Below are 13,489 nucleotides of genomic sequence, written 5' to 3'. Positions count from 1 at the left end.
AATATGTCCTACAGGTTCCCTTCTGAATAAAAATACGGAGCCAAATAATATACACTACGCTTAAATATACAGGGACTACTTCTAGAAAGTATTAAAGCCCAGGTAATAGCCGGGCATGGTGGCGCACTCCCTGTAATCCCAGCTCCTCAGTGGCTGGGGCAAGAGGACCTCGAGTTCAAGACCAACCTGAGCAACTGACCAAGACCGTCTCAAAATAAAAACTACAAAGGGCCGGGGATGAGGCTCAGTGGTAGAGTGCTCCTGGGTTCAATCCCCATTACTGCAAAACGAATAAATAAATAAAAATAAAATGGGTGCAGCTCAGTGGTTGAGCACCCATGGCTTCAATCTCCAGTCCCAAAAAACCAGGCAAAAGCAGTTGGCTCTGAGCAGGACCTGGGTTCTGGGATAGGAGGGAATCTTGCTTTTTATCTATATCGTTTTGGAGGAAATACACACACACACACACACACACACACACACACACACACACACATATACATATACACAGATGCTTTTTAAAAATCCTTCAGTTAGGCCAGGCGTGGTGGCCCACGCTTGTAATCCCCGCGCTTGGGAGGCGGAGACAGGAGGATCGCACAGGTTCGAAGCCAGCCGCGCTGGCTTAAGAGAGCATGTTTCAAAAAAAAAAAAAAAAAAGTATGAAATAGGTCTGGGAGTATAGCACAGAGGTAGAAGGGCTTCCAGGAACCCCAGTACCACCAAAAAAAAAAAAAAAATCCTGCAGTTATTGAGGCCCAACTTAATACCTTCCCAAACACCTTGGCTCCTAGACCCAAATGCATTTTGTGGATGACAAAAGATCTTCCCTGTCTCCTCACTCCACCTTCACAGCTCCTGGGGTCTGGATGAGAGACCCCCTTTCCCTGGAAAGCCCACGGTGCAGGTAGATAAGCCTGAGGCCGCCAGGGGGCCGAGGTCCCTAGGAGGCTCCTTCTTCCCTCCGTGGGGGTGGGGGTCCCCAGTGCAGGGACACACTGAACATTACCTGTCTTCCCCGCACAGGGCTGCTGCTCACCTTCCTGCACGGTCCAGTTGGCCAGGAGGTCCTTGATGGTGTCGGCGTAGAGCAGCCGCATGCGCCGGCGCTCGGCCGCGATGCTGTGCTCCATCTTCTCTTCCTCTGTCCGCGGCGTGATCTGCTTCAGCTTCACCTGTTGGCCAGGGGACCAGTCGGGGGAGGTGCTCAGGACAAGTTTCCTGAACTAGCACAAGGACCTGTCTCCCGCCTGAGGCTGGCACCCCCGGGCCTGGGATGCTGGTAGCCCTGGCCTCCATCTTGACCTGACATACAGTGTCCTCCCAGTTACCCTCCTTGGACAAAGGCTCAGGGAATAGAGAGGTCACTGTGAACGTGAGAATGTTCTGAAGAATTCTCCTTGCATGAGACGTGCGGGGAGAGGTAGGGAGGGAGGGGAAGTGCCGGGGCTGCAGGGCAAAGGACCTTCCTCTGCAGCCCCATGGTAGGCGGCACTGAGGCCAGAGAGGTGCCTACCTTGGAGAAGTCCCGGTAGGCCACAAAGGTGGCCAGGGCCTTGCACACGCTCCACTGCTTCCCAGAGCACATGTCCTCAGAGGCCACCTGGATGCCCACCTGGAGAGCGAGAGCGAGGTGGAGTGTGCAGGGAAGAAAGGGGCCATTGGCTCAAGGGTCTAAGCCACACAGGACAGGAAGCACCACCCAGGCAGGGCCTCTGGTGCTTAGTCTAGAGGGCCTGAGACGGGCTGGCTCTGCCTCCACTCTGGCTCCCGGGGAACCTTGGCAAGTCAGCTCCCTTCTCTGGGTCTCAGTTTCCTCATCTATAGAATGGGACTCATCATATCCATCCTTACAGGACTTTTGAAGAGACTCAAAATGAGACTGTAAGCTGGGTGTGGTGGCGTACGCTTGTAATTCCAGCATTTAGGAGGCTGAGACAGGAGGATTGCAGGTTCACGGCCAGCCTTAGCTACTTAGTGAGGCCCTCTGCAACTTAGTGAGACCCTGTTTCAAAATAAAGAATAAAAATCAGGGCTGGAGGTATATCTCAGAGGTAGAATGCCCCTGGGTTCCATTCCAGTCCTGCAAAAATAAATAAATAAATAAATAAATAAATAATAATAATAAAACAAGACTGTGTCCAGCAAAGGACTGTGATAGGCAAAACATTGGCTCAGTTTAAAGGATGGACACCTGGGGGTGCCTGGGCAGTATTTAGGCATTTGTAGGGCGCCCAGAGGTACAGTCAGGACTCTGCTATCCCAGCCTCAGCATTCTCTCAGGAGCTAGAAGCTCAGCTGAGTGATGTTCCCAGGCCTGCGGTCCCTGGAAAATAAAGGAGCCCTCACCAAACCCCATGGATCCCTGTCCTCACATGCAGCCCTCCCATTAAACCTGCAAACTAGGAGCCTGTTCCCATTTTACAGATGGGGCAGATGGAGACAGTGAAAGGTAAGCTAACAGGGGAAGCCCAGCACCCTCCTGCTGTGGCCCCTTTGCCCCCAATCAGACGCAGCAGCTGTCTTCCCTCCATCCCCCTGACTGCTAAAGAGAGGGCCTGGACTAGAAGATGGAGTCAGGTGCTACATTGATATTTACGTGGCTTCCCCTTCCTGGGCCTCGATTTCCCTTTCTGTGCTATGAGATGCTGGATGGGAAGATCTTGGGTCTTCCTAACCCTGCCGGCCAGTTCAGAACTCTGTTCTCCTGCCCAGGGCTCTGCGGTGCCCCTGGGCTGGGGCTTGCAGGAGTGAGGAGGAGAAAGGAAGGCTGCCCCACCCCCAGGCAGGGCCCGCCCCACACACCTCCATGCTGGAGTTGAAGGCCCGGTTCACCTTGGCCTTGATATTCACCACTTGTCCAACGCTGGGGAAGGAAAGCAAGAGGTGAGCCTTGCGGAGGGAACAGGGGCCTCAGATAACAGCAGCGCCTCTGTCGGCTAACTGGCAGAGAACCTCAAGGCTCCCAGAACACAGCATCATTTGCGATGTCACAAGTCTCAAAGCCAGCCAGCAAGGCAGTGTGGGCATCCCACCTCAAAGGAGGGGAAGCTGAGGCTGGTAGAGGAGGCCCGACTCCACTCACCTCCCCTCTCCCCTCTGCCTGCTCCCCTGGGCTGGTTAACATTGAGCCTCTTTCTGCCCCTGGCTCCCTGCCCCTGCCCTCCAGCACCCCACAAGGCTCACCCCAACACTGCTCCCAGTGGAAGATCTTCTCCCCACACTCTTCCGCTCCACTACCTATGTGTTTTGTTCTGTTTTATTTATGCCGCGCTGAGGAATGAACTCAGGGCCTCGTGCTAGGCAAGTTCTCTACCTCTGAGCTACACCCCAGCCCAAGGGGCCTGGTGTTTTGTTCTCCACTGACTCTCCAAGGCCTGGCACATGGCACAGGGTGGGTCCTCTATAAACGGTAGAAGGATGGATATATCAATTGCCATTTACTAACTGCCTCCTGAGTGTAAGGGGATAGAGAGAAGGCGGACGGGGAAACAGAAACATCAAAGAATGTGTGCTGTGTGCCAGGAACTGCACTACCTCATTTATGCCTCAAAACAAGCTTGACAGGTAGGTTTAAGAGGGATTGAACACCAGAGAGATTAAACCATTTGTCCAAGGTCACCCCGCTAAAAAGAGAAAAGGGGCAAGGATTCAAGAGTGAGGAGTCCCCAGGGGAGCCAGCCCGCTTGCCCCTGGCCTGAATGGAGGCAGTAGAGGGCTGGGGGCTCAGGGACAGGAGGCTGGGGAGCCGGCCCCGTCCAATCACTGTGCTCCTTTCACCTCTGTGCCTTGGTTTATGAGCACCAAGAACACAGCACCAATTTCTCTCTCCTGCTCAAGCCTGGAAAGGAGCCCCTCCCAGGGGCCTGCTGGTCAAGGGAGCCCAGTGAGCACGGCAGGAAGAGTCCCATCAAGCTCCTCCTTGGCCACCACACTCCCAAGCTGGGTGGCCTTGGGCCAGTCACCTCCCCTCCCTGGGTCTATTTCCTCATGGGCAAAATATGGACAATATATGCTTCCTGCCTGAGCTTCTAAGGCTCTAGTGAGAGGAAGCTGGCCTGGCCCGCCACAGGGCTCACGTTTGCAGACACCTGTTGATTTTTGTTCATAGTTTTTAGCATCAATTATTGTCTAAAAGGTCATTTTTAGGAAATATATATCGATATGTTAGGGGATAAAATTATGCTATCTGCAGCTCACTTTCAAGTGGTTCAGAACAAAAAAGAAAGAAAAGCCTGTGTCTGGCCACTCTCGCACTCTCGAGGGGGCCCGAGTTCTCCCTTGAACGTGTATTCTCACTTTCCTATATGACCTTCTGTCATTGTCTCTGAAAAAGAAAGTATATGTCTTCATTTATCCATATGCAAAAAAGCAAATTTAGCAAAATACTAATTACTGGATCTCAGTAATGGTGACCACCTCACTATTCTACTTTCCATATGTTTGAAGACTTTCATGATCAAAAATTAGAAAAAGGCCAGACACTGTAGCACACACCTATAATCCCAGCAGCCCAGGAGGCTGAAATGGAAGGCTCACAAATTCAAGACCAGCCCGAGCAACCTGGTGAAACCCTTTCCCAAAATAAAAAATAAAAAGGGTCAGGGATGTCACCCACTGGTACAGTGCAAGAGGCCCCTGGGTTCAATTCGTAATATCATAAAAGAAATTTTCAAAAAGACTTAGATGTAGCCACTCATGAGACATTGTGGGCATCTGAAAATGATCAGATATTGATGTTAGTGAGATATTATTGTTAATTTTTGTAGGTATAGTAATGATGTTGAAGGTTTTTTGTTTGTTTGGTACTGGGGATTGAACCCAGCTGCTTTGTGTGTGTGTGTGTGTGTGTGTGTGTGTGTGTGTGTGTGTGTGTGTGGTACTGGGGTTCCTGGAAACCCTTCTACCTCTGGGCTACACTCCCAGACCCATTTTTATACTTTTTAAATTTGGAAACAGGGTCTCTTAAGCCAGCATGGCTGGCTTCGAACCTGCGCGATCCTCCTGTCTCTGCCTCCCAAGTGCGGGGATTACAAGCATGCACCACCACACCCGGCCCATCCCAGTCCTTTTTATTTTTTTATTTCTTTTCTTTTTTTTTTTTTTTTGTGGTGGTACTGGGGTTCCTGGAAGCCCTTCTACCTCCGGCTATACTCCTAGACCTATTTTTTATACATTTTTATTTGGAAACAGGGTCTCCTAAGCCAGTGCGTGCGGCTGGCTTCGAACCTGCACGATCCTCCTGTCTCCGCCTCCCAAGCGTGGGGATTACAAGCGTGCGCCACCACGCCCGGCCTATTTTTTTATTTCTATTTATCATTTTTTGTGGTACTGGGGGTGGAACCCAGGGACTTTTCTTTTTTTTTCCTTTTTTTTTTTTTGGTGGTACTGGGGTTCCTGGAAGCCCTTCTACCTCCGGGCTCCACTCCCAGACCTATTTTATATTTTGAAATAGGGTCTCTTACGCCAGCGCAGCTGGCTTCGAACCTGCGCGATCCTCCTGTCTCCGCCTCCCAAGCGCGGGGATTACAAGCGTGCGCCACCACGCTCGGCCTGAACCCAGGGACTTTTCTACCCCCGGGCTAAGTTGCTAAGGGTCTCACTAAGTAGCTGACGATGGCTTCGAACCTGTGCAATCCTCTTGTCTCAGTCTCCCAAGCGCTGGGATTACAAGTGTGCGCCACCACGCCGCGCAGTCCTCTTATTTTTTATATTGAGACAGGGTCTCTTTAAGTTGCTGGGAGTCATGCTTTATTGCTAAGAGTCTTGCTGTGTTGCTGAGGCTGGCCTCAAACCTGCAATCCTTCTGTCTCAGCTTCCTAAACACTGGGATTACAGGAATGCATCACTAACCCAGCCAACTTTATATTTTAAGAGAGCATTTGGGCTAGATATGGTGGTCCACACCTATAATCCCAGTACTTGGGAAGCTGAGACAAGAGGCAAGACCCTGTTTCTATTTATTTATTTATTTATTTATTTATTTATTTATTTATTTATTTATTTTTGCAGTCCTGGGGATGGAACCCAGGGCACTGTACCTCCATCCGAGCTACACCCCCAGCCCTATTTTTTTTAGTCTTTTTTTTATTTTTGAAACACAGTCTCACTGAGTTGCAAAGGGCCTTACTAAGTAGGCTGTCTGGAAACCATGACCCTCTGGTCTTAGCCTTCTGAATGCTGAGATTACAAGCATGCACCACCATGCTCAGCCCATCTAGATGTGTAGATCAGAGGCAGAATGTACCTGGCTTCAATTCACAGTACCATAAAAAAGAGCACTTAGTCCTTAGATATATATATTTTTTTATATGACAAAATCAAAATAAACAAAAACCTTCTCTAGCTTTTCTCAGGTACAGCCAGACCAACCATGCTCCAGGGCCCCCCACAGCTTGGCCACCTTCCCAGCATCCTCCTCTGCTCAGACTCACTTCACCAGCCAGGCTGCAGGAGTCCCATCCATTGCACAGGTGCCCCCAGTCCTCTCTATTTCTAGCTCCACAGAGAAAGATAACCTGGGTCAGCAGCAGGGACCCAGAGCAGGCCCAGACACAGTTCCACGGGCTTCCAAAGTGCAGCTATGCACCGAGCTGCCAGTCCTCCTCTGTGCCACACTCCCACACCACACATACAGAAACACAGACCACTGGTTAAAAACAAGGACTGTAACTGGTCATGGTGGCACATGCTTGTAATTCCAGTATTCAGGAGGCTGAGACAGGAGAATCTCAGGTTCAAGCCCCACCTCAGCTACTTAGCGAGGCCCTCTGCAACTTAGTGAGACCCTGTTTCCAAATAAAGAATGAAAATAGAGCTGGGGGTATAGCTCAGAGGTAGAATGCCCCTGAGTTCAATCCCCAATACCGAAAAAAAAAAAAAACAAAAAACCACACAAACACTGTGAGGCCAGACTGGCTTCCTGGCAGTATATCCTGGATCCTCCACTAGCCTAACCTTAAACATTACCGTACCTCTCTGTCTCAGTTTTTTCCTCTGAAAAGGAAATTTGTAACAGTCATGACCTCAGAGTGTTATTCTGAGGATTAAATAAATTGATGTATTAAAAAGGGCTCTCCTGAGCCGGGTGTGGTGGCGCACGCTTGTAATCCCCACACTTGGGAGGCTGAGACAGGAGGATCGCACAGGTTCGAAGCCAGCCTCAGCTACTTAGTGAGGCTCTCAGCAACTTAGTGAGACCCTGTTTCCAAATAAAATATAAAATAGGTCTGGGAGTATAGTCCAGAGGTAGAAAGCCTCTGGGTTCCACCCTCAGTACCACAAATAAATAAATAAATAAATAAATAAATAAATAAATAAAAGGGTTCTCCAAATAAGGTTTTGACATTAGTTCATCAATTGTGACAAAGATACCCTATAAATTTAAGTTGTTAATAATAGGGGAACTGGGTGTGGGGTATACAGGATCTCTGTACTATCGCCAGAGATACATCCTGTTTGTAAATCTAAAATAATTCTAAGATTAAAAGTATTTAGAATCCAAGCATGGTGGCACATACTTGTAATCCCAGTAACTGGGAGACTGACAAAGGAAGATCGGAGGTTCAAAGCTAACCTCAGCAATTTATCGAGGCTTTCAGCAACCTAGTAAAACCCTGTATCCAAAGAAGAAATAAAATCTAGCTGGGGGTGTAGCTTGGAGGTGGAATGCTTCTAGGCTTGAGCCCCAATACCCAAAAAAAACCTTTTTTAGAAATGTTTAACAAATCATCAAAATGTCCAAGCTTATATTATCAGTGTGAAATTTCCTTCTTTTTTTTCTTTCTTTTTTTTGTGCTAGGAATTAAATCCAGGGCCTTGTGCATACCAGGCACAGCTCTACTACAACTATTCCCCTAATTTGAACAGAAATGTTTCTACATCTGCCTCCCCTGAGAACAGAGACTGAGATCCAGTAGACTCTGTGTCCCCAAACCCAGAATGGCCCCAGTCCAGAAACGTACCCAGCTAATACTAAGTCTGTAGTGAATGGGAAAATGACTGAGTACGCCGGGCGTGGTGGCGCACGCTTGTAATCCCCGCGCTTGGGAGGCTGAGACAGGAGGATCGCACAGGTTTGAAGCCGGCCGCGCTGGCTTAAGAGACCCTGTTTCCAAATAAAAAATATAAAATAGGTCTGGGAGTGTAGTCCAGAGGTAGAAGGGTTTCCAGGAACCCAGGACCACAAAAAAAAAAAAAAAAAAAAAAAAAAAAAAAAAAGACTAAGTACAGGACTGGCCAAACTTTTTTGTATGTGAGGTACTGGGAATTGAACCCAGAGGAGTTCTATCTCTGAGCTACACCTCCAGCCCTTACTTATTTTTTATTTTGAAAAAGGGTCTGGCTAAGTTGCTGAGGCTGGCCTCAAACCTACGATCCTTCTCTCAGCCTCCCACGTACTGGGATCACTCACAATTCCAAACTTTTACTTAACCAGGACACACAAAGCACCAGGCATCCTGAATAAGCCCGCAGCGCTTGCTGTCCGAGGCCCAGGGCAAGTTTAGGAGCAGGCCCGGAGGCAAGCGCTCTGTGTGCTGCCCCTGCCATCTGCCCCAGGCAGGAGCTCAGCATGTTCCTTGTGTCCCAGAGGCTGGACAGGGGCACATGGGCAAAGCCCCGGGAGTCAAGCTCCAAGCGGTATAATGAAGAGCTGCCTAGCCAGTGTCGCCATTAGACAAAGCAAAGCCCGTCATCCACCTGGCGGTGTGTGGCCAGAGGGTGACTGGCCCAGGCTTCCAGCTCAGGCTTTGGCCAGGCGCCTTGTCCAGGGACCACCCTACAGTTCAGTGACTGATGAACCGCCGAGAATGTGGGCACTCATTCACTAGCCAAGTTACCTTCAGATAAGAAGAGTAAGGCCCAGAAAGAGAGACTGACCTCCCCAAAGTCATACAGCCCCCATGACCACATGCAGCAACATCCTGCCCCCAACCTGAAGCCCCACCCCGGCCTAGGGAACCGCCCCGTCGCCCAGAAGTGCCAGAGGGCCCGCAGGCAGCCCTTTGCCCAGAGGCTGTGTCACTGCAGCTTTAAAAGCCGTAGGTCAGTTGGGTCAGGCTCCAGGCAGCACACAGCCTGACCAGGCAGGGACACAGGGGACCAAGCCCTGGGTGCATGCTGGGGAGCCCAGAGGGACCCTGAAGCAGAGGGGACGCTTACCTAATGGTGTGCTCAAAATAGATATCATCCATGGAGGCCGTGACACAGGGGCAGCCAGCATGCCTCTCGGCTAGAGAAGAAAACTAGATGTTAACAGCCTCCCACGTCACACAGGCCTCCGACCAAATGTCACCTCTCCAGAGGCTGCTCCACCTGCCAAGCCAAGGCCACCTTCCTGCCAGGCCTTCACTGATTACCATGCCTTGACCCTCATTCATTCATTCATTCATTCATTCATTCATTGTACTGGAGATTGAAACCAAGGGGCATTCTACCTCTGAGCTATACTCCCAGATCTACTCTCACTAAGTTGCTGAGGCTGTCATCAAACCTGCGATCCTCCTATCTCAGCCTCCTAGGTACTGGGCTTACAGACTTGCACTCCCACGCCCAGCTCTTAACCCTACTGTATCTATCTGGGTTCCATCTGTCCACTGTTTCTCATTCCCCCTAGGCTGTGAGTCATTTGAGGGTTTTGCCTGACTCTTTTTTTGCTGTACCAAAAGAATGCCGGCACACAGTAGACGCTCACTAAACAGCCGCCACGCTCCTCCATTCCTAGACTCCTAGAACACGCACACAGTTCCCACCTGTTTTGCTGCCTGAGTCCCTCTTACCCTCCCTGCCCCCTGGGCTGGGTCAGAGCTCCTTGAATAGGCAATGAGGTCACTTGCGTGTCCCCCACGGTCACCCAACCAGGTTGGGAGGTCCCCATGGGCTGGAGGACAGGGTACAAAGGGAATGAGCGGGGCAGGCTGGCCCTGGGAGCACAGGAGTTCCCTCACGCTGTGCGCAGGCCTCTTCAGGCCGGTGGGGACTAGATGCAAGCAGGGATCCCTGGGTGTTGATACAACCCCAGGGCTGTGGGGCCTGGGGAGAGAGCCGGCTTCCCTGAGCACTGGGAAAGCGGGAGGGCATTTCAGGCACATGGAATCATGTGAGCCCAGGCCAGGAAGAGGAACAGTGCGGCTCTCGGGGGGACAGTCACCACCTCTGAGTTGAGGCCCCTAAACTGGTTGGGACGGCCAGGCCGCGCGGCCTCACCTGACAGGCAGGCCGTGGTGTCGATCCACTTGAGCAGTTGCCCGACGCTCAGCTCGCCGCGCTGGTTGGTGTGGCAGGGCAGCACCAGCTGGCTCATCTGCACCTCTGTGGGGTTCCGGTACCCCTCATCCTCCGCCATGGCGTCCTCGTCGGCCGCACGCGAGGCTGACTTCCTTGAAGTGCGGCTGGAGAACACAGAGGCAAGGCCCTGAGGAACAGGGACAGAGAGGTCAGCTTTCTGCAAGGTCCCCCAGGGCAGCCCAGCGCCCCTCCCACCAGCCCCAAAGAGAGCGGCCCAGCTCTAGCCCTGATCTCAGACCCAGCAGCTCTCTGGAAGCCATCTATGTCCAGTTTCTTTCTGGCCAACAGCTCCAGTCAATACAACCTGGGACCCTGAGGGAGGGGGAGAGAGAACAGACTCCACCTCCTCCCTTCAGCCTGTGGCCAACTTTGGAAAGTTCTGCCGCATATTTATCTGCATTCTTAAAAAATTGTCCTTCTCAGTAGGGCGTGGTGGCGCACGCTTGTAATCCCAGCACTGGGGAGGCTGAGACAGGAGGATCGTGGTTCAAGAACAGCCTCAGCTACTTAATGAGGCCCTCTGCAACTCAGTGAGACCCTGTTTCAAAATAAAGAATAAAAAAATAGGGCCGGTGGTGTAGCTCAGAGGTAGAAAGCCCCTGGGTTCTATCCCCAGTACAGAAAAAAAAAAAATGCCCTTCTCTACCAAATGTAGTAGATACGTACAGTGGAATCCTAAGTCACCTCAGCCTTCAAAGGGAGGGAAGAAAATTCTGACACTTGCTCCAAAATGGATGAGCCTCGAGGACATTATGCTAAGAGAAATATGCTGCCACAAAGGGACAAATACTGTATAATTGCATACATAGGGGGCCCTCGGAGTAGTCAAGTCTCCAGAGACAGAAAGGAGAATGGCGGTCACCAGAGGCTGCGGAAGGAGGAGATGGGGAGTTACTGTTTGTTTAATGGGTACAGAGTGTCAGTTTGGGAAGATGGAAGTTTCTGGAAATGGTTGGTGGCAATGGTTGTCCAACAATGTAAATGTACTTAATGCCATTGAACTGTGCACTTTAAAATGGTAAATTTATTGAGCCTAATGTGGTGGCACACGCTTGTAATCCCAGCATTTGGGAGGCTGAGACAGGAGGATCACACAGGTTCGAAGCCAGCCTCAGCGACTGAGTGAGGCTCTCAGCAACTTAGTGAGACCCTGTTTCCAAATAAAATATAAAATAGGTCTGGGAGTATAGCCCAGAGGTAGAAAAGCCCCTGGGTTCCACCCTCAGTACCACAAAAAATAAAATAAAATAAAATAAAATGGTAAATTTATTTATTTTTATTCATTTACTTATTTATTTTTGCAGTACTAGGGATGAAACCCAGGGGCATTCTACCTCCGAGCTACGCTCCCAGTGCTATTTTTTTTTTTTATACTTTATTTTGAAACAGGGTCTCACTGAGTTGCAGAGGACCTCACTACGTAGCTGAGGCTGTCCACTAACAGCGATCCTCCTATCTCAGCCTCCCAAATAATGGGATTACAAGCGTGCTCCACCATGCCCAGCTCTAAAATGGTAGATTTAAAAATGTAGTTTGGCATGGTGGCACACGTCTGTAATCCCAATACCTGAGAAGCTGAGATAGGAAAACCACAGCTTCATAGCCAGCCTCAGCAATTTAGTGAGACCCTCAGCAACTTAGTGAGACTGCTTCAGAATAAAAAATAAGCTGGGCATGGGGGACGACTCTTGTAATCTTAGTACTTGGGAGGCTGAGACAGGAGGATCACAGGTTCACAGCCAGCCTCAGCAACTTAGTGAGACCCTCTACAGTTTAGTGAGACTTTAATTCAAAATAAAAGAACAAAGCCAGGAATGGTGGCGCACGCTTGTAATCCCAATACTTGGGAGGCTGAGACAGGAAGATCGCAGGTTTGAAGCCAGCCTTGACAATTTAGCAAGGCCCTCTGCAACTTAGTGAGACCCTGTTTCCAAATAAGAAATAAAATAGGGCTGGGTTTGGGCTCAGAGGTAGAATGCCTCTGGGTTCAATCCCCAATGCCACAAAAAATAAATAAAGTAACATAACAAAATAGGGCTGGCTAAGGGTATAGCTCAGAGGTAGAATGCCCCTGGATTCAATCCTCAGACCACTAAATTAAAAAAAACATAGCCAGGCATAGTGGCACACACTGTAATCCCAGTATTTAGGAGGCTGAGACAGGAGGATCGCAGGTTCATAGCCAGCTTCAGCAAGTTAGTGTAGTACTCCACAACTTAGCGATTCTCTGTTTCAAAATGAAAAATGAAATAGGGCTGGGTATAGCTTGGAGGTAGAATCCCCCTAGGTTCAATCCCCACTTATACACACAAATTAATAATAATAATAATAATAATAATAATAATAATAAATAGCCATGATAACAATTATAATAATAATGGCTATTATTATTATTATCATCATTAGCATCCCCAATTCATCCTTAAAGGACTCCTTTCTTGAGCTCCTGTACTTGGTTCACATCAAAGGAGAGCCCCCCCCCAGCCAGTTGTGGTGGGGCAGGCTTGTAATCCCAGCATTCAGGAGGTAGAGACCTGAGGATCGCTGTTGTTTGTGGACAGTCTCAGCTACTTAGCGAGGCCCTTTGCAACTCAGTGAGGCCCTGTTTCAAAAAATAAAAAAAGACTAAATATTAGGGCTGAGGGTGTAGGTTGGAGGTACAATGCCCCTGGGTTCCATCCCCTATACTGAAAAAATAAATAAATAAAGGAGAGCTGCCCAGTGGGTGCTAATGTCCTTAGCACTCAGATCTGCGGGCTGGGAGGCCCAGGCAGTCTGTGCAATCCCAGGCTGTGCAATCCACGGCAGGGCTTCAGCAGCTGTCAGCTGGAGAGGCAGCAGAGAAAATCCTCAAACTCACGCCTAAGAGATGGGTCTCAAGCTTGGAGCCCACTCTGTCTTTTTTATTTTTTTATTTTATTTTTGGCACTGGAGGTTGAACGGGGCATTCTACCTTCAAACTATACCCCTGGCCTTTTTTTTTTTTTTTTTTTTTTTTTTTGTGGTACTGGGGTTCCTGGAAACCCTTCTACCTCTGGGCTACACTCCCAGACACCTATTTTTTTATATTTTTATTTGGAAACAGGGTCTCTTAAGCCAGCGCGGCTGGCTTCGAACCTGCATGATCCTCCTGTCTCCGCCTCCCAAGCACTGGGATTACAAGATTACAAGCCTGCGCTATCACGCCCAGCTACTCCTGGCC

The 13,489-nt window shown here is 49.7% G+C and overlaps 1 protein-coding gene across 1 annotated transcript in view; it reads right to left on the bottom strand.

Annotated features, from left to right (window-relative positions):
• The window catches only part of ACOT11 (acyl-CoA thioesterase 11), a gene marked incomplete at both ends in the record, with an annotated part of 49,799 nt that overhangs the window by 11,052 nt on the left and 25,258 nt on the right, over window positions 1–13,489 (bottom strand). Inside the window, 5 exons of the mRNA XM_080692305.1 lie at window positions 1,040–1,175; window positions 1,517–1,615; window positions 2,806–2,866; window positions 9,163–9,232; window positions 10,207–10,414. Coding sequence (XP_080548431.1) covers window positions 1,040–1,175; window positions 1,517–1,615; window positions 2,806–2,866; window positions 9,163–9,232; window positions 10,207–10,414 — 574 coding nt within the window. The remainder of the gene's footprint in view (window positions 1–1,039; window positions 1,176–1,516; window positions 1,616–2,805; window positions 2,867–9,162; window positions 9,233–10,206; window positions 10,415–13,489) is intronic.

This window comes from Muscardinus avellanarius (assembly GCF_963383645.1).
Source record: "Muscardinus avellanarius genome assembly, chromosome: 3".
NCBI classification, from domain to species: domain Eukaryota; kingdom Metazoa; phylum Chordata; class Mammalia; order Rodentia; family Gliridae; genus Muscardinus; species Muscardinus avellanarius.
The sequence above is the reverse complement of the archived record's forward strand: the minus strand, read 5'-3'. Positions and strand labels throughout refer to the sequence as shown.